Raw genomic sequence first — 26,527 nt, forward strand, 5'->3', positions numbered from 1 at the left:
GCCATGTTTAACTGCCTACTGAGAGTTTAAAAAGAAAAAAAAAATTAAGAAAGAAGATCTCGAAAAAATAAGCTAATCTCTTACTTCTAACTACACTGAATTCTTCCATCTGTTTTTTCCCTGCAGTTTGAAGCCTATGATAAAAATCCAGTTCAAAAAACCTGAACCCACTCAAGAGGCTCAGAGAAAGATCTAGCCTTGCAATTCAAGAAAAAAAAAATACATTAAAAAACACTCGGAACACCCTTCTCACCCCAAACACACTACTCTTTCATCAAAGCCCTTACGCATGTGGAAACAACTGGCTGTTGCCAACACCTGCTCTGTGAATAGGTTTTATTTTCTAATTCTATCATGCTAGCACTGATTACAAGCATTACGTTTTAGCCAAAAGAAAGCAGTCAGCTCTTTCGGACCACTTTCATCACAGTGTTTCTAATCAACAGAAATTTCTCTTTGCAATTAATGGTCTTAAAAACAAAACGAAAATTTTAGGCTAAGTATTTTAGGCTAAGGTTAATAACGCAGCTTTAAACCCATTAGAGCCTATCGCTACCCTACCCTGCAACTGCATAAATTCTGAAGTTTTGTTTATTCTTGGGAAACAAATACCATAGAACAAAAATAAACTGATTATATAAAATGAGGCCTGTGGTTATGGAAGTAAGTTGCTAGATACAATGAGGCTTCTACAGAGTATGAAGACACTTCAATGTGTTAGAGGAGTCAATACAGTGAAGTTCTTAATTCAGAGTGGTAAACTCACCTTTTGCCTTCCTACAAAAAGCCAGCAGGCACAAAGCTTCAAAGCTTTTCTCTGTCTGTGACTTTAGGAAGCATCAGCATGCCAGGCAGGAAAAAGTTACAGTGAGAAAACACTTTACCTGTGTGTTCTTGGTCTCTGGTTCAAGGAAGCCGTCCTTCCCGGACTGTGCTGACTGCCCAGTCTGGCAGGACTGGTCATATAATCATTGGGGACTGTTGGTGGTTTGACTGGCTCCAGGGTTTTGTAAGGAGTATTTCGACTGGTCAAGGGAAAAAAGATTTGAAGACAGAAAGATAAAGGATCAAAAGGTTAAATGAATGAAGTAGTGAAGCCCTTTGTTTTCTTAAGTATTCATGAGACATCACTGCAGTGACCTACATGACAGTATGTTAAACAACTTCCACCCAACAGGGTAGACAGGTCACACTGAACTCTCTAAAGTGCTCTTATGTAGAAAGTTGGCCTACAGCACATAAACTGTTTTAAAAAGCCTAAACTACATTTATCACCCAAAATATATTCTCTTAACTATGTAACATATAACAGTTACATTGGCATAATATTCTGGGGTTACCTTTCAGTGCACTGCAGGTGCCAAACTCTTCCATTTTAATAGTTTCCTCTTTTCCCCTTCCCCTCCCCTCCAAATGCTTTCCAAAAGTGTTCTTGGCTAAAGATATTCAACTCATTACGACAGAAGCAAGGCTGAAAGATTCATAGAACAAGTTACATTTGCAATCATCAGTGCTCCTCCTAGTAGCATTGTTTCACACAGTAATCAAGCACTCTCGTATCACTTAAGCAGATCTTGAAAGTGCCTCACAGATGAGCTTCATTGTCTCCATTTTGCAGCCCGAGAAAGTGAAGCCCAGACTTCCAGGGTCACCTACCAGACTGCATCAAGTCAGAAATAACAGATCTTTCAAGACCTATTTACCAGACCCAATACTGTCTTAAGAACAGTGCATTTGTTGTACTGAGTTGCAGAGCTCTTCAGTTCTCACCAGTAAGAGATCCCTTGCAAAACATGGAATTTGGCAAGGCACCATCTAAGCAAAAACAATAATACTAAACTACTGGCACTTAATCATTTGTTCAACTACTGATTATAACTGAGTTGGTAAGTGATACAGCTTCCTGGTATTTTAAGAAATTTACTGACTTCCTTTTTACTATATGGAATAAAACAGTACTAAATTTTAACTATAACATTTTATTATTAAAGCCTCTCATAGAAAAGTGGAAATACCATAATTGTTTGCATGCGCTGTGGTGTTTGTAAATTATTCTGTCTATATAAAGAACTCCAGATGATTTTAATATGCAGACTGCCACCACCTATAGATCTGCCAAAAGAGATCAGTCGTGGGAAAAATAGAGAAACTTTGTATTCCAGTTGTAAGAGATACAGCTCTAAATACAGACAAATACAATGATAAGCAGGGAGGATTTTAAATGTTCTTCCAACAGAAATAACCTTGCAAACTAATGTTTTAAAATATTTTACCTTGGAATGCACTGGCAATAGGAACTACTACAGCTCTGTAGTACTCTTTTGCCTGCACAATTGAAAAATACTGTCAAAAGCAACCCCCCACTACATCCTCAGGTTCAGCCGTGCCTCAGATTCATCTTTGTTCTTCTCAGCTTCATTGAAGAACTCAAACTCCTAAGCACCAGAGAAGTAAAAACCAATTTATTTCCATCACTCAACTCCAATCCTTCCCTTTTTCTGACAGCCTTATGCAGAGGAGGAAAACTCTTTCCTGATACTGCCTAGCACTCTGACCTCACTGTCCCCCGATGCTTCAGTGCGGTGCTGATGCCCCTTGTCACCAGGGAGGGCTACAGGAAGTCCAAGGCTTTGCTCTGTCCCAGGACCATCAAGGCAGAACTGCAGCTACTCCCTCCATCCAGCTCCAGCAAGTAACTCATTCTCCTGTGGTACTTCCAACCTGAGCATCCAAGGTTACCCACAGTCCCTCCCTGGTGTGGTGAAGAGACCCCTGCTTCCTGCAGTCCCTTTATCCTTTTCAGCCCATGCGATTTCTGTGCAGGACTCCCTCCCCACCATGTTCCTTTAGATAGTCCTGCCTTGGAGGGACAAGCTGCACAATAGGCAGCACACACTTAAAGGCCCCTGTTACACACCAAGCTTATCTCTTTTTTGGATCAAAGGAATAAGAGTGGTATCCTTGCGGTTCCTAGCAATTTTTTCTGCATCTATTAGGGAAACAGTCATGACTATGGTATTTCATGCTTTGGCAGAACACTGGCTGCTCTAGACAAGAGCTGTACTTCCTGAACAAGAAGGGCAGATAGATATCTCTGTTACGAACCCACATTATTCCTCCCCCTCAGCCAACTGCTGCCTCTTGTCAAGCTCATCTGGAAATGACATTCAGCTGATTAATCCTTAACAGGCATCAGCTAAAGCAACCAAACAGCTCTGGCTCGTTCAGGGGGCAGCATTAGAGAGAGGCAGCTCACCATCAATGCTGTTCCACTAGCAAATGTCCAATAGGACATGAAAGCACTACCCAGCTTCTCAGGGCTGATGAACAACTCTCTCAGCTGGGATAAGAGAGACAATTGGAATACTGATTGCATGCCCTTGAGCAACGGGAATTTCCACAAAACATGCTGAGGAAACCTCTAGGGTAATTTCTCTGCAGAATACACAACAAATATTGCCATCATGAAGGAGCAAAGCATCAGATTGGGATTAAAAACCACTAAATCCTCGACTAAAGGAGTTGCTGCTTCTAATTTTCCTTGACCATTGCTCCAGATCCCCATCCTGTTCCATCCCATTATTCCTCATTTTTCCAGCTCCCCACCTCTCCCAAACAACACACCCAAAGCCAATGCAACCATGCCAGCCAGCTTTACAGTGCCTCAGTTCCCCACGGCATGAAGACTGTGAGTGACAAATGGGTAGATGGTCTTGTTTAGGATGCCTTTTGTAAGATGTTGCACAGTTGGACAGACAAAACCATACAGCATGTGCTCTGAGCTTCTCAAGTATTAATGTTTTGGTCTCTAGCAACAACTACTTGTTGGCACATCAAGATAAGCAGATTTCACTCCCCACCGGTCCACAGCAGCAAAACAGATGCTACAGCAGGGAACTCCGGTCACAGTGGGACTCAGTAATAGCAAAATCCTTCCTCATTTAAGCATAAAAACGAAAATGCACAAGCGTGCAAGAATCGATGTTGCCAATGTGTTCACAATGCCACAAATTTTGCTTAGACAGTGCAACAAATATGGTACCAACAGCCACTTCATACTACTTACAATACTGAGGAACTGATAGACAAAAACTTTAACAATGAAGTCTTTCCCCCACTGAAGTTAAAGCCTTATTAATATTCTTTTATGTCACTAAGGATTTCTTCAAAAAATCAGGAATAACAATAGCCTCCTCATTTACCTATATCTATAATAAATCCTTCCCCTATGAAAAAACATTCTTCCAAAATCATGGTCATCATGAAAATAAGAGTCAATGCAGCTGGAAGGGTTTATACAGGAAAGGTAATTGTGTTTTTTTCCTAAAGGCAATCAGAATTGCCTCTATCCATGTATTTAAAAAACACCAACATCAGGACAATTAAAACTTTCTATTACACAGGCACGACCAAGCACTCTTCATTCTTACCCCAGAGTTCCCCGGCCTGACATGGGAGGACTTGGTGGTTTTTGTGTAGGCGGATTTGTTCTTGACAAGGTGCCAGTTCTTGCAGGCTGGTTATTTCCATGCTGAAATGAGGGAAAACATTATTTTATTTTTATAACAGAGCAGCTCTATTATTGACAGCTTTTTTTTAAAAAAAAAAGTGTAAGAATATGAAGTGAGAATTCCCAGACAGCTGTCAAACAGCAAGTTTTCAGCTACACACAAGGCAGATACCAATAAATACAAAGAGTCTAAATACAAGCTTAATGCTATTTTTGCTATTAATTTACAGCAGATATCAGAAAGGTCAGCAATTGACAGGTTCGTGCACAAATCTTTTATATTCTCTTTTCTTTAAAGGGAAGACACATTTGTGTTTATCTCCGTTTGGGTGTTAATAATTTAAATCAAACTTTAACACTGACAGTACAAGACAGTCAGCATGGGCCCAGAATTTCTCAATTTGTTCCTGCTGTTTGACTAGCAGAGTCATTCAGGTTGTCTGGGAAGTCTCCTGCAAAAAATGTAAGTGAAGGGAATCAAGGCGTCTACTGAATTCAGAGCAAAGCACTACATGTGTTAGAGGAATTAATTTATCTATGTATAAATGCAGATGTCAATGTATCGCAGATATATTGACACATGCTAAATGCTGTAAATAAAAAAAAAATCAAGTATAGCATGTTTAATCTAAATATCCTATGAAAAGCAGAGGAGAGCATAAGAGAGCACTAGTTTTCAGTTTAATGGCTCTGCAGCCTCTACTATCAGTCACATGAGGCACTGTGGGTCAAAGGAGAAATAACACTTCTTACCTTGGCTTTTAGCCACTTAACGTTGGCAAAAAAGGGGGGAAAAAGGTAGAAAATTAATGGCAGATCGATCACAACTGATAGGACAGGTTAAACTACAGATAATCACATTTTTTAAAAAATCATTTGTGTCTACTGATAATTAGCTACATCCCAGTACACTAACAGAGATTTTACTGGCTCACTTAGTCACTGAAAGTTATTTAAGTGACCACAGGAAAAACACTTGTGTCAAAACAAAGTTTAGCTAAGCTTTGCCAGATTTGTTTGCCAGGCTTCTCATGGGCAGCAAAGGGTTGAAAAGCCCTTTGCTGACCATTCAAGTCCAAACCCAAATCAATGCTATTTCAATGGCAACGTGCACTTGAGAATTTGTTCACAAAACCACAGTTTCAGCTATAAAGCACAGAATAGAGTTGCCTGTTGTTTTGACACTTAACCTTCATGTGTTTTGAAGAAATCTTAGCTGCTGCATTGAATGGTAAATAAAGGGAATAAAGAGAGTTCTCCAACAGGATGAGCAGCAGCGCCTTTCACCTCTGGCTTATTGATTGAAATCTGATTCAGCCTAGAACAGCACTGGCTGCTCAAAACTGTGTTGTCAGTGCTCTAATGATTGTTATTCTGAAATTTTAGCTCTTTGAATTAAGTTATTATATGACTCCACTGTATCATTTTTACAGCTTTCATGATTGCAGAAGAAAAAAAAAATATGAAAACTTGGATCATAAAGAAAACAAATGTAAAATTTTAAATAAATTCAAATCGAGTTCTCTAATTTTATCTGGGGGGAGGACTCTCATTTTGGTAATGGGGAAAAGGGTTAGTTTCATCAGTTCAAAAAAGCAAGCACAACACAAAACCCCAAAACATAAAATAATCCCAAATATTTTTCTGAGGTTATTTTGAAATAAACTGTCATTTCTAGAACAAGCCTCCTAATGCACAGCTTTTCAAACTGCAGTTTAGACCTTCTCATCCTCCTCCTCCAAGAAACATAGAGCAGTTTAAAGGCATCCATGAACTCATAAAAAAAAAATAATCAAAACATGCTATACAGCAATATGCATATGTGAGATTTCTGACAGGGTCTGAAAAAACACTGAAAAACAGCTGGAGTTTACAAATCAAGAGAGGTTGAAAGCCACTGCTCTTAAGTTATTCATAATTACAAGAACAGAAACACAAAACATGCTCCAAAATTCATGTGAAAAAGTTGAGCTGTGGTAAGTAAATTTGAAGGTCATCCCATTCACTCGCAGTCTGGGCAGAGGTTCATCAGCAGAGTGGCAGAATTAAGGCATTTAAACCACTTCTGTCCTTCCATACTTCATGAACAAACACAAAGGCTCAGTTTCCACAATGCCGGGGTAGTCTCCCAAGGATTATATTTTTAAAACAGGCTTGTAGCAATGAAATTTGCTTTCCCCTCTCACAGGAATATGTGACCCTTTCCCCTTACTACACCAGTTGCCAAGGACAATGGCATAATACATGGAATTTGTTAAGAGACCAAGAAGTGAAACTCTTGGTCCCATCCCTCCCCAGCAGCCATAGATAGAAACCTTTTAAAGGCTTAAAAGGAAGGGTGGTATGGTTTCTTACCCAGCCTCTAATACTAAATTTGCCTGCCTCAAAAATGTAAAACCAAAAAGCTTCCTCTCTTTCCTTCCCTGATGCAGCGTCACTCAGCACTTATGGTGAGTCTTTCCACCTCCTCCTTAATCACTGTTACATTCTGCCTCCGCTACAGCAACATTATGAATATCAGTATCTAGCAATGATTCAGGAATCTTCATCTTATTTCAAACCTTTCTACTGCTAAGTAGTGTTTAACATACTAAACACGTATCTGAAGTCCAACAGCTCTTAACCTTTATTCCTATATCTACCACTACATCAGGTGAGCTTCTTCTCTTTGCTACCAGTTAATATACAAACAGAAACATACATTTTATTGTTCAGAAGAATTAGTAACTATAGTCATACCACTTTCTATAAGTAAAAAGCTCTGTACGTGTCCTCTCTGTTGCTGTCAATATAAACAAAACTCATATGGGCAGGAAAACACAGAAAGAAGGAACACAAAAGGAACAGGGATTCTTATGGGAGAGGAACTCCTGATCTAAAAGACAGAAGGGAGGAAAGCAAATGAATCGGAGAGATGAACCATATGGCTATTTAATCACGGTTAATAAGCTAATTAAGAGGAGACATTTTCTTGTATTTATTGGCTGAGCTTATGCGGTCAATCTTGCTGCATTTCTTGGTCTGAAAACCATATGTAGTGCTTTCTAAGCAATTAAAAAAATTTGCTTGAAACTAAGAACATTTTAGGCAGCAGGGTCTAGACTCATCATGATTTTATGAATAATAGAATAAAAAGAAAGCAGAAAACCAGAAGTAAAAGTAGGTACATGTTTAATGTAGGTTCAGGCATCTCTAGAAATGCCTCTAAGCCAGCCAGCCAGTTGGCAGAACATGACTATCACCAACTGCCTGATCAGTACTGAGAAAGGTCAGTGAGTCAGGAGGGGAATGCAGGGCATGAGGAAGAGAAGCAACAGCATGCATACGGTTCACAGCTTGAAGAGGGAAGAGACTGTTCTGAGAGGGATCTATAAAATAAGAGATAGGAAGTGCAAAGGAAAAAAAGCTTAGTCAAATGAAGAGCAGCACCATGAACTCCCTTCTCCTCCTGCTAGTTGTATTACTGAAAACACAGGAGACCGTTTTCAGCCAGATACCAGCATCCTAGATGACGTACACAAGAGAACAAAACCACAGTGTGTAGGCTTGCTGGAGATGCTTGTGATGCCAAGGCAGAGAACTAGACAGACCAGGATGTTCTCAGAAACAAGATAGCATGGCAAGCAGTGGTATTGGTTGGGGTTTCTTGCAAGCATCACAGCAGAGAGATGTTTTAAAAGAAGCAAGCATAACAATTTTACCTTTCCAGGGAAAACCCTACAGGCATGTGGCAGTCCTGGGTAAAGTTTTAAGAGTTGACACAACCTATTAAGCTATTAAGAGAAAGAAACCACAGTCCCAGGTTCAAGAAACAGGAGACAATCTCGCTGCATTTCCAAAAGATCTAGGGCAGTGGCAGATGCGCAGGGGTTTGACAGTGAGGGACAGCAGGCTGGCCAAGGACTGAGAGCCAGCAGTGGGCTGGACAGGAGTAACATAATTGAGGCAGTGGGCAAAACAGGTGTTTGCAACTGCCATGCAAGGCATTTATCAAAGCCAAAAGGGAGGATACATCTGTAACTGATGCTAGGAATTCAGAACATCTGGACTGAGAATTTTAGCTGTGGGTTTGGACAGGACAAGCAATGTTTTCGGACAGTCAAGCACTGACTGTAAGTGCCAAGTACAATGCTTACTTGCTTAAGGCAACTATTTTGGCAATTCCAGCACACTCCGTCCTGGTAGTCTAAACAGTATAAAAATACCTGCTGACAAAGGCAGTACTGCACATTTCTGTAACTGAGGCCAAAGTGACAAGACCAAGAACAGCATGAAAGGGTAGGGTGTGAGGCAATCACAAGTATCTACTGGTAGCCAAAGGATGTCCAGACATTTGAGGGACTCTGCTGGCTGGCCTTAGGAGGCAGGCATCTAACTAAATGTTTTTAATAGTTTCCATGCCAAGTAACAAGTCATGGGGGAACATTAATCATGATTCAGGGAACCAGAAAGTTATTATGTGAGTTCTAAACTGTGTTTGGAAAACTAGGGCTAGGGACATGGCACAAAACTCATTTATGTGAGCAAATGTATGTATAAGCACAGAAATACAAAAAGCCACTTGCACACAGGAGTAAATTTATCACACTGACATCTAGCAAGTTTCTCCTGCACATTTCAGCTATATACTCTCAAAATTCAGATGGCAGAAACTTAATATCTCTCTGCGTGTTGGTTGTACTTCTACTGCTATATGTCGCTCCATATTTCTCCTGAATTTAAAGAGCCGATTTTACTCTATATCCTGACATACCTAGGATCACTGAAAGCCGTCATTAAAGACCATCCAATAGAAATACTGATCAATGGAAACAAAGGTTTAGAAACCACACCAGTCTAATCTTCAGTAAGTGTCTGGAAAACTCAGAACCTGAGTATGTAAAAGCAATAACCAGCCTTAGATCTGTTATCTTTAACCAGTAATCACAGTCATCAACCACAATAGAAAAAACATGATTGCTCTTGATGACTCTTTAGTCAACCTCCCCTTTTACTTAAAAAGTTATTTCCTTTATTAGTCAAGGGAGAATTATCAGAGACATCCCTACAGAAAGGCAGCTGGCCATAAGACCTTTTGAAGTGCTATTATGTATCTGCAGCTGGGCAATTCAACTGCCCCATAGGCATCCTCATAGATTTTTGCACAAGGTTGCCTCCTGTCTCATCAGTGGAGCAGTTCTGGAATACTACAAGATGACACAGTCAGAGCAAGAAAAGCAGCCTGGAAGGGTACTTGTACATGAAGGTATGGGATGCCTAAGGAAAGGATACAGTGAAATACCAAGTCTAGGACATGACTCCTTACAGAAATCAAGATAGGGAGAATATGTAATCAAAGATGTTTTTCAGAAGGCAGAATGTACGTGGGTGTATGTGTGTTACTCAGGGTAACAAACACTTCTGCCACTAGTTCTGTACAGTTTTAAAGAAATCATTCGTGTGTCTCAATTTTCTTATCAGAATGGGTCAGAAGCCATTTTTTTTTTTTCTTCCTTTATTTCCTTATTGTCTACTATAAGGCAGATGATTTTGAGAAAGTTAGGTTCCAAATTAGTATTTCTTTCAAAATTGAACGTGAGTAGGTAAGTCTCCCTTCAGTGAAATTTTACCTTTATCTTTTAACTAAACCCTCTCCCAGTGTTATTTGCAACCTTGTAAATACCTAGTCTTCTGTTAACAGTGACCAGATGCAGATTGTCAGTATTGCTTCTTTCCCTTTTTTTTTTTTAAAAAAAAAAGTTTCCAAACTGAGCAAGCAAAAATTTTCAAGTCAATTTGAAATGTGACTTAAAATATTTTTACATATTAAAGTGCTATTAGCATACAAAAACCCACTTGTGGATGATAGATAAACTTAATATTGTTCCCTCAGCACTCAGTAGTCTTGTTCAGAGAAAGGCACACAGATTCCTGCCTTTAAATACTTTTTTGAATTCTTTGAGTTGGAATCTTTGAATCTAACTAAAACAAAGTAAGGTTAATGTAAAAGAAAAATTTCTTTTCAAAATTAGAAAGTAGAGAGACCTCACAGTTTTGAGTTTTCTTTGCAAGCAGAAAGGCTTGAAACCTACATTGTATCAGATGACACTACCACACTTCTGAATTTCCAGTAGTAAGTACCCTATTAAAAAGCACAGTGTGTCAATACTCACAATCGAGTCATTAGAGTTGGCAACAGGAAGAGTTACTTTTTCCCCCAGAGAAGCCTTCTTTACCCTACAGCAATATTTACTGTTTGGTCATGACCTCAGAGGCATGATGTGACATTAATGAAATTGGCAACATGACATCCTTTTAAGAGTGAGCGTCTGATAGAAGCTAATAGGGACAAAGGCAGCAGAGGATCCAGTTCAGGATCCCTGCCTCACTACTTTATTACAATTAATTATTTAAAAGTTAATACTCAAGTGGTTAACACAATAAAAGGCCTTATCCTAAAGGGGAAGCAGGCACAATTAGGTAGCCTTCCACCCTCACATCAGTACCTCAATCTGCATTTTTGTTTTGCACTGACACAGATGAAAGCATGAGGACTGCAGGTGAGTAAGTAGGGTAGGCTGAGAAGCCTAACAAGGGTGACAGCAAGGCTCCCTTCTATAAGCTTAGTATTTGGTAAATTTTGGCCCAATCCCTACTTTAAGGGAGTCCTTCCAACTTCTACTTGCTTCAGAAAGATTTCTGAATGCTTAACTGCTGTTTAACTTCCTGGGCTAGGAAACTTCTGAGTTTTAATGCACTGAAATGCAAGTGTTTTACAGTGACAAAATTCCAAATTTTTTCTTAAAACAAAGCTGAAGAGTGCTCAATGGTCATATGCAATTCAAGTTCCGTTTCGTAGAACTACTAGTTCCATAAAACAAACTCTATCCAATTACAGCTATTAGGCATTTCAATTTAGCATGTATTCAACATTTTATTTGCCTTTACCAGAAGGCATCATTTCAATTTCCTATTTAGCCGCCATTTTACAAATGGCTGCAATTCCACCTGCCTCCTATTAAAAAAAAAAAAAAAAAAGATTTTAATAAATAAAGGCCAGCTTCAGGACTTTTAAGGCAGCTTCCAAGCTTCCTCCTCCTTCTCTCCCCTCTTAAACTCAGGATTTTCTGTACAAGTAATTGTATTTGACCTATTTATTTGCTGGCACACTACTTTTTGGGGTTTTTTCCTTTCACAAAAGAAGAGATGGAAGGAAATGTTAAAGTAGCCTCTGCCTAATAATTTTAAACCAAGGTCTACACAGGAAGGTAGGCTCTCACATCACAACAGTTACTTTTCTTTATCAAGAACCACTTCAGCTACATCACCCCATCCCCAGAGGGTGACAGCTGAGCAACTACTTAACAGATCAGCAAAAATGCTTGCCTCTGTTTCTTGGAGCCACCTACACATAACATCTGTGTTGCAGGGGAAAGTCTTCTCACTAGCTAATCAGCTTTAAAAGCTTTCCTGATTTTGACTGATGCTAGCCTTGGTTTCATGGGCATGTATATTAAAAAAAAAAACAAAAACAAACAAAAAACAAAACAACAAAACAAACATACAACTTTACTCCTTTTGGAAACTTCATCTGTATCTGTCCCTGTGAAGGGAAGGGGCAGGGAGTGGAGCAGCCAGGGCAGCTTGAGGCTGCCATGGAGCTTTCAGGCCAAAGGAGAAAGCACCTTTGTGATCCTAGGATGCTCCACAAAAGCTTTTCTACCAAGGAGCTGCTGGAGAAGGAAACAGCACTGCCTCCCAAAGAAGTATCTCCCATCAGGGAGGAAACCTGCTATAGAGAGCAGCTGCTTACCATCACTGCCACCCCAACCCTCATCATCTGCCCCCACAAAAATCGCTGCGCACATGTGAGACAGAGGGAGGCAGGTAGAGCCCTTTTATGCCTCAAGCAGAGGCATCTGTTTGTGTGTCCACTGTACACAGCCATGAGAAGCAGTGAAAAGAAAATACACAAAGAAAATGAGCTGTGAGTATGCATGGGAGGTGTTTCTGCATTTGCTCAGATGGAAGATGTATAGATGAAGACATTATTTACTCTGAGAACTACCCCCCCCTTTTTTTTTTCCCCCCCAAATTCCATGAGACAATATTTTTATTTACACTTTTTATATACACTTAAAATACACTTCATATTTTAATGACATTTTTCCCAGGATCAGTATTTCATAAAATAAAAGCAGAAACAAGCTATAATCCAGCCTGTATCTTTGATTTCTCTTCCTTGCATTTTCCCTTTCTGTTTTTTTATCAATACCTGCACCGGAACACAACAGGGTCCCGTTAGCAGCAATAAATTGTCATCTACACATTTCAAAGTGTTGCATTATATTTAATACTTAAATGTCAATGTCTGTGTTGTACTGTACTTTACTGACAGTTGCCTCAGCAGAAGACATTCAAGGACCTGCAACTTAGTCAAATCAACAATTGCTCTAGGCAGAACTCAAACTTCTTTTCCTCTAGAAAAACATGGTTTCTTAGTCCTCATCGGACATGTTGCTGTCCAACTTGGGGTGAAATCTTTAGTCAAGAAAAGAAGACTTAATAATCTGAAGCATCTTCTAAGACCATTCTGAACAATACAAAGTTTGTAAATCAATTTATTGTACATTTCCTGCTAATTTGGAAGTTCAAGAGACAACTCGGATTCTCAGCATCATCTGCTATTTGTGCTGACTTCCAACAGGACCTAATCCAGTTTAAGGTGTTTTGGTTTGATTTTCTTAAAACAGCACCAGCTACAACTAGGTTTGCAGACAAAGCAAGCTACTTCCCTCAGAGCTATAATCTGTGTCATGCTCTCGGAACCCAAGTAATATGATGGCTAAAACAATTAGGTCATTCACTATCTCAGCCCACTCTTCTCAACAGTGTGTCCAGTGAACATCAACACTGGTGAAGGTATCAAATGCATGACAGCCATCTTGAACTATATTCCTGAGGCCTGGCTGGCAGCTTAATTTGCGTAACAAGTTTAAATAGAAAATACCAACATCATTTTTCTATTAAGTGTTTCATGCCTTCCACAATCATTAAGCAGATAACCAAGATGTAATTTGTAGCTGACTTGTAATGCGTTGATAATTTGCTTATTACTGGAAGCTATTTAACCTCTATAGTGTTTAATATAGAATTAATCCACTATCAGTTTAGTAAAAAATTTACTAAAAATGTTCCATACGAGCTACCTAGAAATAGGTAAACAGCACCTCATTTCCACCCCCTAAACAAATAGGGCCCTGTTAATAAAAAGAGACACCAGTAATCCTAAAAACAAACACTCATATTGGAAAATGCAACTGCTACACCTTAACAACTTCAGCATTTATGGATCAAGCAACCTGTTTGGAGCATGAACAATAAAACTAGTTCAACAAAGCATCAGCTGCAGAGACTTACAGTAATTATTCTACTTTTTTAAAAGTCTTCTACAGCACTGGATCCCTGAAGCACTTAAATGCAGAAACCAATATACTGACACTGAATTTGTGGATTCCTGTATTCTCTGTTCATAGAGCTCTCTCCTCGAATGCAGAGACTGTACTGAAAAAATATCAATTTCTTTGACCTGTGTTTCTATTTTACAGCAATTCAGGGCATGTATTTAAGGCTACTACATAGGATTGTGCTTTACCCAATCTGGCTTAAATTATTAGTGTGGAACAACCCTAAGAGTTACAGGTTTAGCTACAAACAAAAGAAAAAAATCAGGTGGTCCAAAGTCACGACATTAATTCATAGCCTAGAGCTGTCACGGTACAGAGCTGCTTTCTAACTTGTGTTGGGCATTCAGAGGGTTACTACAAAGCAGGAGGTACCCTGGCACTCTTCTGTTTTGAATAATTCTGAAAGATCTGTTCCTCAAGAGCTCAGGGATTCAAAGGGCACCTGATGGGCTGATCTAGCTGCACAACTGACTGACCAGAGCACATCAAGCTCTAGTGGATACCTGAGTGTTGAATAAAATCTTTTTAATGCCATTCAAGGCAAGATTGTTCCAAAATGAATATATGTGGAAGGCCTGCTCTAGGGGTATCCAAAGTTATTTTTGTAAAAAGATGTCCAGGGAGCAAAGAGTGTTATATTAATTCATTTCAACTATGACCATTTCAAGGGAGGTATACATCAATTTATGAAGGTTTTTATTTAAAGAAAAGGAAAACGAGGCTGGCTGAAAGCACCAAGGGGAGTGAAACATCAAATGCCACTGAGATTTAAATGCTAACTAGGAGATCCCCTTTCTCCTGACCACCCTCCAAAAAAGCCCAACAAAAAACCCCACCAGCCAGTTTCCCCATAACAGATGACTTATTTTTTCTCAATAATAAAATAAATAAAGGGAGCGGTAGAGACAATTCAATCAGAGAAGGAAGGAGTGATAAGTTTTTAAGTCAGTCATGGCTTTTTGGACAAATCATTAGCCTAAGATCATGAGCCATTATTTCCAGACACTGTGACTACCACTGATAATCACAATGTTGTGGCAAACATTGCTCAAAAACCGCTCACTATAAAACATTTTGTTATTTAAATGTTTGCACGTGGGAGCAATATCAAAACCGTAATCCTTCCTACCATAAATGAACTAAACGTTTTAAAGTCAGTAACATTCTGCCCTGATCCTATCTCCTGGTCTGTGTTACTTGGAGTCCTCAAGTGTCCAGTTATTCTTACCTTTACGCCATGGCCAACATCATCCAGCACCGTGTAGTCTATAGGTTTTCGAATATACCTTACAGGCCGTTCCATGTTCGCTGGTGCTATAATTTTGTGAGTTCTTGATGTGTTCTTATTGGTCGTCAAAATGCCTATCTCTCTGCGAGCGACCTTTTCTTTATGGATGTCCACAGTCTAGATTAAAAACAAGAAAGTATGGGTTTCTTTAGGCATTTGCTGTTTTCTTTACAGAGCTATCTACATGTTTAGGCTTGAGTATTAGAGTCTGAACCATGTTAATTCTGCTGGAAGGATGCCAGTTTATTGACGAAATTAGTTTAATCTACATGAACACTGTTTGAAAATTACACTTTAATGAAATAACCAATATTAATAATAAAATTACAATTATACATTACAGCTTTGACACTCTAAAGACACTATGCAGATACAGTCCTTGCAGATTAACCCTCAACATCCTTATGACTGACACTAGTCATAAATTACTCCAACTCCACAGCTGGGAAACCAGGACAGACAAGCTAAGCAATTTGCCTGTAGCCCCAGAGGGGAACTAAGCTTGGGAAGTCTGTGTGGTAATTTCTTTCAGAAAAGCCATCAGTGCATATCAGAGTAAGAGTCTGCACAGAGAAGGCCTAATTTCAGCACTGAGGCTAGTTTCAGTCATATTGTTTATAGCAGCTTTACTAAAAGAATAATATAGACCCTTAAAGATGCAAGTAAAGGAATATAAAATATGCTGAGCTCCATCATTTTATTAGGAAATACCTGAAGAGACAAAGAAAGGTCAGTGCAGCAGTCTGTGAAGGGCCATCCTAAGCTTCACATAACAGACACATGCTTCTACATGCAATATAACCACCGCTTAAACCCTAGCTGAAGGAGAACAAGTACAAATCAAGCATCAGAAGCTTGATGGAAGCCCCACCTCTAGGAGGCCTATTTCAAGATTCGGGGATTGTATTTACTGATTTACGTACCTACTAGAACCTCAGGATCTCATTGCAGGAGATGGTATCTGACAAAACCCACCACTCTAAGTGACGGTGAACAAAACCTACCAAGCCACAACTTTTTTCACTAAGGAAAACAATTCTCAGTCTGTAAGCATCAATTCCTCCTGGAGAGACTGTCATAGAAACAGAGAGTTAAGGTTCAGAAAGAAAAATCCTTGTCTAGCAGTACTTGTTTGGGTATGTCTCTAGAAATGGCCTGATCTAAAATGGATACTGTGATGTGTAAGGTTATGTTTAGTGAAGCAGAGTCAAAGATGAAGCACAAAATTATTTTATATTTCATTCTACCTCTATATGAGGCAAGATGAAAAAAGCAAGGTAAGCATCCAGGAAATTACCATTTCTAAGAAAGCCAGCATTCAGTGTTCAGAGCTCACTATGAAATACCTTCAATTGAACTGTTTTTTTTTTTTTTTTTTCATTAACCAGTGCACACATTCAAATAACCTTAAGTTCTGAGTAAGTAGAGAAAGAAATAAAATCCTCTTTAACAGATTTGATACATGGCATTGCAGGTTACAAGTAGGAACACAACTGGAGAAGAACCTAAGAGCAGTGATACTGAGCAAGCTTATTTTCACAGCTTAAAGCTAAATAACAGACAACTTGTAACATTGCAAAAGGTTCTTTCACTTTGGAAACACACTGAATCTTAATAGAAATAAGAGCAGTGATTTTCCAGAGCAATGCAAGACATTAAACGTGTAAGTCTGCATTAACTTATTTGGAATAAGTTAACCAAATAGCCCAATAAAACTTTGGAGCAAGTTTTATTGTTCTAAATGCTCACGCTCTGAAAAGTCCCAAAGTCAGGAATAAAAGCACCTTTCCAAGTAAGACAATCTTATACATCAAGTATTTACCACTACTTCAGTATCAGATACCAGCCACTGCACCCACATTTGGTCTGGCAGCCAATTTCAGATGACAGAGTGAAGACTTAAGAACAAGACTACTCATATTTCTTCAACTGCAGCTATTATTTCTTCTTTTCCTTTTACAGACTAATATATGCATATTAGTTCTGCCTTTTAGTTCTCTTTCAGCAAGATCAAGAATCATCATCGGAGTGCTGTGCTACATGTTCTTGGATCATCTCTCTTTCAATTCCTCTATACATCCTGAACCCTTTTGTTCAATAATAATACAAGGTCTCAAACTATCTTACAGAACTCTCTAATAATATGCAACTCTTCATATTTCATAATGCATGAGCACTGCATAGGTGAAGAAAAAAATGTAGTGTCACCTAAACAATATAGCAGTATAGGAGGCCGAGGGGAATGTCAATTTAAGGCACATTTTACAACGTTTTAAAAGAGGGTATTTTAAAATACTACTATACTCCTTGAAATAAATCCATGCTTCTACTTCATTCTCACAAACAGAACCTGTTGTTAGTAATAAGTTCATTTTTTGTTCAGTGGACGGACAAAAATGCATCTTTATACTAAGAGTTCTCTTAACATTGATGTAAAAAATAAAAAGAAACAAAAGCCCTTCACAGTACAAAAAGATGTATCTTCTCCTAGCAGGTAGACCATGAAGACTGACTTTTCCTCCCTGTGACAAACAATTAAAATTCCATAAATTACCAGAGCAGAGGATAAGAAATTCCAGGAGCAGGTGCTGCACCATACATGCTTTGGAAAACAACTGAGGTAATCTTGCAACAAATTCTTGTTAATAGAAAAAAAAAAAAAACACCTTACAACAGGAAAAGAGCATGTATTAATTTCATCAGACAGCTTATCCAAAATTAAATGTAGAGCAGTGATTTGTTAAGTCTTTCCACAGATTTCAGTAATGTAAACCAAGCAAAGAGAATCCTACCTGTACCACAGTGCAGGGTCAGCAACTTCAGGCACATATGTAAGTCTTGAACTGCATGCAGGCATGCTTGTGCAAGACACTAATGCACTGTTAAACTCAAATGAGACTGCAACTCCTACCACATCTGGTACACTGGAAAAGCAAGGCAGTATTTTGCCCCATGCAAAAGAAAGGTTCCCAGCATGTTTTGCCCAGAGCAATATGCTGCCCATCAGCTACTAGACAGCATCTCACCTTTTCAAGAAGAAATTACTTTTTCTAGATCTATAAAGACTGCATGTTATTGTTATGTGATCATTATGCAAAACAACATAACAGTTGTACATTTTCATATTTTTATTTATATCTACTTGCTTGATGTTGATGTGGAAGTTTATTGTTTAGTCACAGGCAAAGTTTTTCACTTCCAAAAGAGGAAAAACCCAAAACACAAGCAATTTTAAACAGGTTAACATAACTATCCAGCCAGACAGCAGTTTATTCCCAAGAGAGACAAGCCACACATAGCAGGCAAGTCAAATTAGACCATTCTCAAAGCTCAAGGCCACACTTGTTAACTGTAGCTATGAGTAAGTGTCCACTCTGATATGGTAATAAGACAGCTAAGCAGTAGTTCATGATTTCATGCACAAAACCTACTTCTAAACATCAAAAATGGAGATGAGCAAAATATGGCAAAGCAGCTTGTGTTAACAGGTTAGCAAGCACTACCAAACAGTCACACCAGCTTCAATAATGCTTGGTCTATGCTGAAACATAAATGCGTAGCGTAATTTGAAATCTGGGCAACGGGGATGGGATTCTCATCCCTAGACAACATAATCCAGCAAGAAAAAGTACAGCACTATACTGATTCGGAGAAGACAGACCTTCCAAAAGCACAACATGTTTCATTTGGGAAGCAAATTTAAACTAAACAAACTTCCTTGATGTTATAACTGGGTGCTAAGGTCCATGCCAGCTAATCCCATAAACAAAATTAAGCTTGGAGGTTGAAGGAGCTGTTAATCATTAGCTGCCTACACTATCTATCTGCTTCAAACCATATGAAAGAAACAGTTTATCAACAGGATGTAGAGTTAAAATTTAACTGTTTGCTTCCTCAGAAGTAGCCTCAGGGCCAAGTGCAGCACAGCAATGATACAGCAAATAGTTGTTCTTTCTTTCTTTTTCAGTGCTGCAGATACCACTCTACCCATGTGCTACAGTGTGCAATCCCAGGACAAACACTTTACAAGAAACAGAGACTGCAATACATTTGGTCAAGCTAACTTGAGGATATCTACATATTTTAATAAAGCCCACATATATAGGGATATTAAAAAAAAAAAAAAAAAGAAAAACAACACCAAGCTTTGACAATCTGTTGAATCCTGAACCACTGCAACTGAAATTTATGAGCCAGATACTCAGACAGCCACTGCTTCTCTCACTAAATGCACAGACAGCAGGTAAAGGGGGAGGGGGGGAGTGAAATCTCTATCAAATTAACTCAGCTAACCAGGCACTGCTAACTTCAGGTTGTCCTGAAGAACAAGACAATTCACAAGACAAGTAATACAACAGATTTACATCAAGTAAATGCCATTGAAATTTCTGTTAAATTAACTGATACTCCAGAAGCACTGTGCAAGAAAACTCCATTTCAGATTTCCCACTTTGCTCCTCCCCAGTTCCTCAAGAATGAGGCTGTAACAGCACATACACCCACCTGGCAGAGGGGACAGAAGGGCTGAGTGGTGCCGCACAGCTATCTTACCAGCAAGCTGGAAAAAGCTGCCAGGCTTTGGGGAGAGTGGAGTAACAGTTAGGGGCAAGAACAGCTGTCCAGTCCTCAACAGTAAAAATGGTAGCTATGTGATAAAAACAGGAGGCAAATGCCCCTCATCCCCAAGAGTCTAAAGGAAGCTACAATAAAAAAAAATACAACACCTTCCCAAGACTCTCCTCCCCGCCCCCCCAAAAAAACAACCAACCAACAACAACAACAAAAAAAAACAACACCCCAAAAATAAATCAAACCACATGCACTTTCACCCATGAATTTGAGAACCAGTGAAGTCACTTCAAAGGCATTTCCATCATTTAAAAATCTAACATTCAAAACACATTAGACAAAACAAAAAATCCTCAAATTAAGCTGTCAGTAAAAATGGTGGTGTTTCAGGCCATTTCACGCAATGGTTTTAAGAACTTTTATTTTCACGTCATAAGCATCCTTCAAACAAATGTCCTGCACTGGACAGAGCTGCAAGTCAATAACTTTTCAATTTGTCCCTAGGCTCACTCAGACAAGAAGGAATGTAGGCTCAAAATTCACAGGCTTCATTAAGATGCAACTTTAGAGAAAACCAGGAGAAAAGGAAGGCTGAACAGCTTGTTCCAAGCAAGTTACTAGTCTTCAGTAATTTTGACATTGTTTCCCTTTTTCACTTTGTGGTTGAATATAGGGTTGAGTCTGTTATTAATACTTTATTTCAAATAAGTAAGGCCCTGGTTACAGGGTAATCAGTGTTATACCTATCTAAACATTAGCAGAATAAATCAGAACTACTTTATACAAGCAAAACCACAGACATGACATATCAGCCATGCATGGAGCATGACCTGTTACCACTTCCTACACCCATCTTCCTAGCATACTTGGTGTAATCACATTTACACATCTCAGTAACTTGTTCTGCACAAAGTTGATGCTGTACTTCCCAAAAGTCATCTGCTCCACAGCTCAAGTACTGTGTGCGGTTTTGGGCACCTCAATATAAGGAGGACATCAAACTATTTGAGTGTGTCCAGAGGAGAGTGACCAAGATGGTGAAAGGTCTTGAGGACAAGACTTACAAGGAGCAGCTGAGGTCACTTGGTTTGTTCAGCTTGGAGAAGAGAAGGCTGAGGGGTGACCTCATCTCAGTCTGCAACTTCCTCGAGGGGGACAGCAGAGGAGGAGGTGCTGATCATCTCTCTCTGGTGACCAGCGATAGGACATGAGGAAATGGCATGAGTCTGCATCAGGGGAAGTTCAGATTGGACATCAGGAAAAGGTTCTTCACTGAGAGGGTGGTGGGTCACTGGAACAGGCTCCCCAAGGAGGTGGTCATGGCCTCAAGACTGTCAGAGTTCAAGGAGCATCTGGACAACCCTCTTAGTCATATGTGTTAGTTTTAGGTAGACCTGAAAGAAGCAGGGAGTTGGACTCGATCCTTACTGGTCTCGTCCAGCTTGAGATGTTTCTATGCTAAAGCCAGCATTACCGAAAGGCAAGTAGGGGGAGAGAACAGTATTTCATTCATTCTGTATGTGAGAGCAGTGAAATTCCATTAACGAAAGGGCATTGTTGGCAGTATAAGAGAAAGGAATGGCATAAGGGAAAAAAAAAAAAAAAGATTTCTAGTCAAAGACAAGCCAATTGGAACACTGGATTTGACATATGAAGTCAGGCTAGCAATCCATCAAATATGGTCTCTCTGTTCAGCAGAAACTGTGCCTGATGTAATACAAAATACTAGACAAAGATGCAGGTTTCAGACTGAATCTAGTCAGTGAAACTGTGCAAAACATGGGACCACGAGTGGTGCAGAGAAAGGAGTTTAGTTTCCTTCCTCAACCTCTGAGACAATTGTCTGGATTCCAAACTTGTTTATGTTTGAAAATGAAAGGTAGGATCTGCTCTACTACATGAAAAAAAATGAGACACAGCTTCAGATTTAGTTGCTCATAGCAGTAAAATACATATCATTGAATGTTACAAACATTGTAACACCCACCAACAAACATTTTCTAGTAATACACACTTCCTATTGAGTACAAGGTCATACACCATAAACTGTAGTGTTAACTAAAGGAAACATAACACAGAAAGGTGCTTTCATCATCCCTTAATAAAAACAAACAAACAAACAAACCCTCACTCTTTGCAATTTGTTGCTAGACCCAGCTTTAATATTAGCCCTTATTGTCATTCTCCAAAACTGCAGATTTAATTGTCTTGCTATATAATTTACACAATAAGCTTCCCTGAAATTAAAAAAAAAAATCTGCTGAGACCAAAAACATTAACATCATCTGTTTTAGAAATACAGATTTATCCCACTGCTACTTCCATAAAAAAAACACCTTTAATAAGACTTTTTAAATAAATGAGTTACATTAAACTGAATAATGGCACTAAAGAGATCCTAGACAACGCACATTGTACAGGCTACCTGCAAGAAAGTTACTTTGACCTACCAAAAAGAGATGAATTCAAGACATCTTTAACAGCCCCTTGGACAGTCACCAGAATCAAGTCTGCTGACATACTGTCAGTTTATCAGTTAATCCATAGAAGACAGACAGTGCTAGCAACAAGAGTTACTAGAGGAGAAGGAAGAGGTGCTTTTTTTTTCAGTTCCCCAAATTCTTTTAAGAATATAAGAATTTCAAGGCTTTATTATTTCACAGATATAATCCTTTAATCCAATGCTCACTAAAGCTAAAAGTCAGTTGCCTGAACACCAGTGTCTAGAGAATCCTCAGAATATCCTGCCATGCCTTCTGAAGCTGCATGATGAAAGACAGGTCTCCTGTCACCTCTGAAGCATTTAGACATTTAAGTTTCACCTTGTGTGTTTGCTTTGTACGTGGTGCTGGCAATGTAGGAGGCAACTGAAATAGATTTAAGAGTTGTATTTCCAGAGCTGCAAATCCAGCAATGTTTTCTTTTACGTTTATAGATAGAAGCTTCTCACACATTCCCTTCAGCATACAGACAAGTTACAATAGTAGGACAGGTTCTCCAGAAAGCTTCATCTCCTGAAGTCCTGGTAAATCCAGACCTCCCAACGTAAATGGCTAGACGAACCAGATAAACCATGTCTCGTGTAATATGACATGTCACCTTCCTTTTCCTGCAGAGAGGGTTCACAAGCAAGAGCTTTTACAGATTAACACAATGAACTAAGGCCTTCAACACATAATATAGCAACTTGCACAGTTTATACAAAATGTTTGCCATCAGAAGGGGAAAGGCACTAGACAGAACAAAGGAAAAATTATGAAATAAATACTAAGTCCTATTTCCAGAGATACCATGTATGTAAATGCACACATCTTTATATATTTATATATATAAACAATATATATTTTTAATATATGCAATGCATTTTTATCACTGCATTTCTGCAATTATGTCTGAACACGGGTTATATGCCAGTTTAAGCCTATGGTGCTAGCATTTGAAAGCAGAATTTAAATCTTATTCTTTATATACACTAGCAGATTTTCTCAGATTGTCCTAGCAATCACCATAAAGCAGACCAGATGTCAACAAAGGTTTGAAGATATTTTCTACCTTTACGTAAGTAGTTTTCCTGGGATAAAGACAGCTGGGGGGACAGAGACTGGACACGGGACTGTCAGAGAGGGAAGTACACCATAGGGCATCCCATGTACTCATGACAGTTTGCTTGCTGTATAGTTTTAGAATTCAGAAGTACAGAATGTAAAACAATAATGCACATAGTCCATAACAAGTCCCACTCCAGAATTATGTTGCTTAAACTGTACTAATTTCCATGCAAGGCATACTTAACAAAAAATTTATTCTTGACCAACAGGACACGCGCTTGCAAGTACTAAATTATTTGTATGTCTTTTTAAAAAAGAAAAAGAAAAAAAAAGAGTGGGGGCATTGATAAGCCTCATTAAAATCAAGAAGCTGAAAACAAGAGCTAGAGAAACACACTTAAAGCTTACTGCCCATAGCCACATAGCCTCACCTTAAGCCCTCTTACTGTTACGAAACTGGAAGCACTTCTTCCAAAAGGAAGACTAGGATTCACTGAGAGTTGGAAATAAAGACCCCAATCTCCAAAGCACAACCTATGAAGTGGCATATATACCTATACAACAGCACTGAAAAGCGTTGAGAGGGAAGAGAGGTCTGTTCAGCTAAAGGATAAGTTATATAGTTGCTTTTCAGAGCACACTATTGGCAAATTTAGTCACACATTCTGCTGGAGAAACTGAGTAGAAAGGGGACATGCACAAAGGGGACACAGGACAAGGACAGACCAGAGGGGCTGGGAGTGGGTGCATGACATTCTAGGACAAGAATCAGAGCAAAGAAACCAGCCCACTCATCCAAGAGCCAGACTTGAGTTCATGCCTGATTTTTCTTTCCTGGTGCCAACTGGAAATGGAAGGACTGCTATGGAGGACACATATTCATCCTTCAGACATGACAGAAGGAAAGAGGCTTCTCACATCATTCTTTAACGGCTACTTCAGAGCACATTCATGCAAGATGCTGAGCACATAAAACAGGGCAGGAAGGAAATCTGTATGTCTGTGAAATGCCACCTTGCAGAATTAAGCTCTATAAATGACAAGCAGCTACAGAGAGATACAAGGGCGTCTCCTCACACCCTCACCCCCTGCCCGCCACCTTCCCCAGCTGAAAGGAAGATGATGTCAGGACAGAGCATAAGGAGGGGAAGTCTGCAGGAGTATCTTTGAGAACAGGGAGAGAGATGTGGGAAAAGAGACTGGCAGATGGCAACTGAAGGCAAATGGAGTTTAAGTTCTACAGAGGAAGAGATTTTTAGCAGCTCTACAGAGGCCCTCATTATGGAAAGAAAATAGTTAAGACAACAGTCCTCCCTCCTCCCTGTTGCATTGGTAAAATGCCAGAAGCACTTCGCTAGAGTTCACATAAGTATGGGGGAAATGGAACTTCAAACATCTGGAGTATGGAGGTCAGACAGTGCTGCAGAAGCAGCTGGCCCTGCACTCAGGAGGCGGCTGTCTGCCAGGACATCAGTCGAGTGAAGGGAAGAGGTGGGATGGGTCTGTGGCTAGGAGCAAGAGCCTGGAAACAGCAGATTGAAGCTCTATTCCGGCGTCTGCCAGACTTCCTGTGCTACGCCAAGCAAGTCGCTTCACTGCTTGGGCCAGATTCTCTGAGCTACCCACCTGCAGCAGCTTTGAGAAAGACACAGACAGAGCGTAGGTGGGCACAGGTATAGGCAATGCTGCCATAGCTGTCTGTGCTGAGCATGGTGAAACACAAAGACACCCAAGACCTCTTTGTAAAACAGCTTCCACTGATGTTTTTAATTGCTAGTGAAAACGCAGAAGTGAGTTATGGATCATACTTCCTGTGCTTTGTCAAACACTACTGCCAGTTTTAACCATTTGAGCAAACCAAATGCACATACACTTCAATGAGAAGTGCACTGTGAACATTATTAATTTAAACAAAAAAAAAAAAAAGCAAGCCCTCCAATGATCTCTGATACGTGTTCATGGGGAGTATAGCATGAATGTTGGCATTCTAGCTAACTTTTTTTTTGGACTTCCAAATTCAACTGCTAGTTCAATTCTCTCTTCAAGAGTCTGAGTATAATAAACAGGTAGGAAAAAAAAAGCATCACTTATATAGATCTCTGTGGGAAGATAGCAAAGAAGCGGAGATGGGGAAATTATTTGCGATTACCTTCTACCTGCCTCCTAAAGCCTGTGGCTTTTCAGTATCAAAAGCTGGGAGCGGGGGAGAGAAAAATAGCTTCCATAGTGTTATTCTCTGCTCTAACACAAAATTCCTGATGACTCTAGAATGTGCTTTCCAGTATTTGCTGGAGATTGAGCTGTGGCCGAACACCACACTCCATCACTTCACAATCACTGTACGACAGGAAGTACAGATGTAGCTCTGCATCAGATCAAAACCACAGCATGTGGCAAATCAACGATTGCTAACCATCCACTTGAGTTTCATGCTGTATGACAAACACCTTTTTGAAGGACAGTTCTCTTGCGCAGTCCTCCCTCTGCCCCCTTTCATTTCCCTTTACCCAGACAGGATTCTGATAAGAGAACTGCCAAGGTACATCCCCTCTCCTGTAGAGAACTGTAGTGAACTGTACAGACATTTCAATGATTAACTAACACCAGTTGCATTGCCAATACAAGATTCCAGAGGAAAAAAAATATCTAAATGGAACCAAAGACTTATTAATTATATTTGAACACAAGCCAAAAACGCAAAAATCTGCTGATTAAAACCAGTCTTTAAAATAGAAAACACTTCAAAAGAGAAGTGTTTCAAGTGTACAATCCTACTGATTGATTTTGACAGAACAACATTTGGGTTGTACAGTCATAACATGCTACATTTGTATTCAGTCTTAAAAAGCACAAAAAGCAGATAAATGTTCTTGATTATGCAAAGTCAAAATCCTGGCTGTGTGTGTGAGTATATTTCAGTACCTGAAATTAGATTTTAGTCATTTCAATTTTTTTTTTTTTGCTGGGTATTCTTCAAGATATGCATGCATGAATAGGCTCATTTAAAAAAAAAAAAAATAGAACAAAACAAAATACCCTTATGCAAGCTCCCACATGACAGTTTCAGCATTTTCAAGTGGCTGAATGAGTCCCTCTTTTCCTTACTGGAAGCAATGCACTTGTCTAGAATTACACAAAACACACAAATCTAAGTAAGTTCTTGACT

The 26,527-nt window shown here is 39.3% G+C and overlaps 1 protein-coding gene across 12 annotated transcripts in view; it reads right to left on the minus strand.

Annotated features, from left to right (window-relative positions):
* ABI1 (abl interactor 1) overlaps positions 1-26,527 on the minus strand; it is an 84,127-nt gene that overhangs the window by 14,464 nt on the left and 43,136 nt on the right. For 8 of the 12 annotated variants that reach the window (XM_042802004.1, XM_042802005.1, XM_042802002.1 and 5 more), the window contains exons 3-6: positions 15,185-15,361; positions 5,264-5,278; positions 4,431-4,531; positions 885-1,025 (exon numbers count right to left, since the gene is read on the minus strand). In XM_042802004.1, coding sequence (XP_042657938.1) covers positions 885-1,025; positions 4,431-4,531; positions 5,264-5,278; positions 15,185-15,361 — 434 coding nt within the window. The remainder of the gene's footprint in view (positions 1-884; positions 1,026-4,430; positions 4,532-5,263; positions 5,279-15,184; positions 15,362-26,527) is intronic. The other 4 variants (XM_042802003.1, XM_042801999.1, XM_042801997.1 and 1 more) reach the window with 1 other exon arrangement.

This window comes from Tyto alba, unplaced genomic scaffold (genome assembly GCF_018691265.1).
Source record: "Tyto alba isolate M040663 unplaced genomic scaffold, T.alba_DEE_v4.0 Super-Scaffold_38, whole genome shotgun sequence".
NCBI lineage: Eukaryota > Metazoa > Chordata > Aves > Strigiformes > Tytonidae > Tyto > Tyto alba.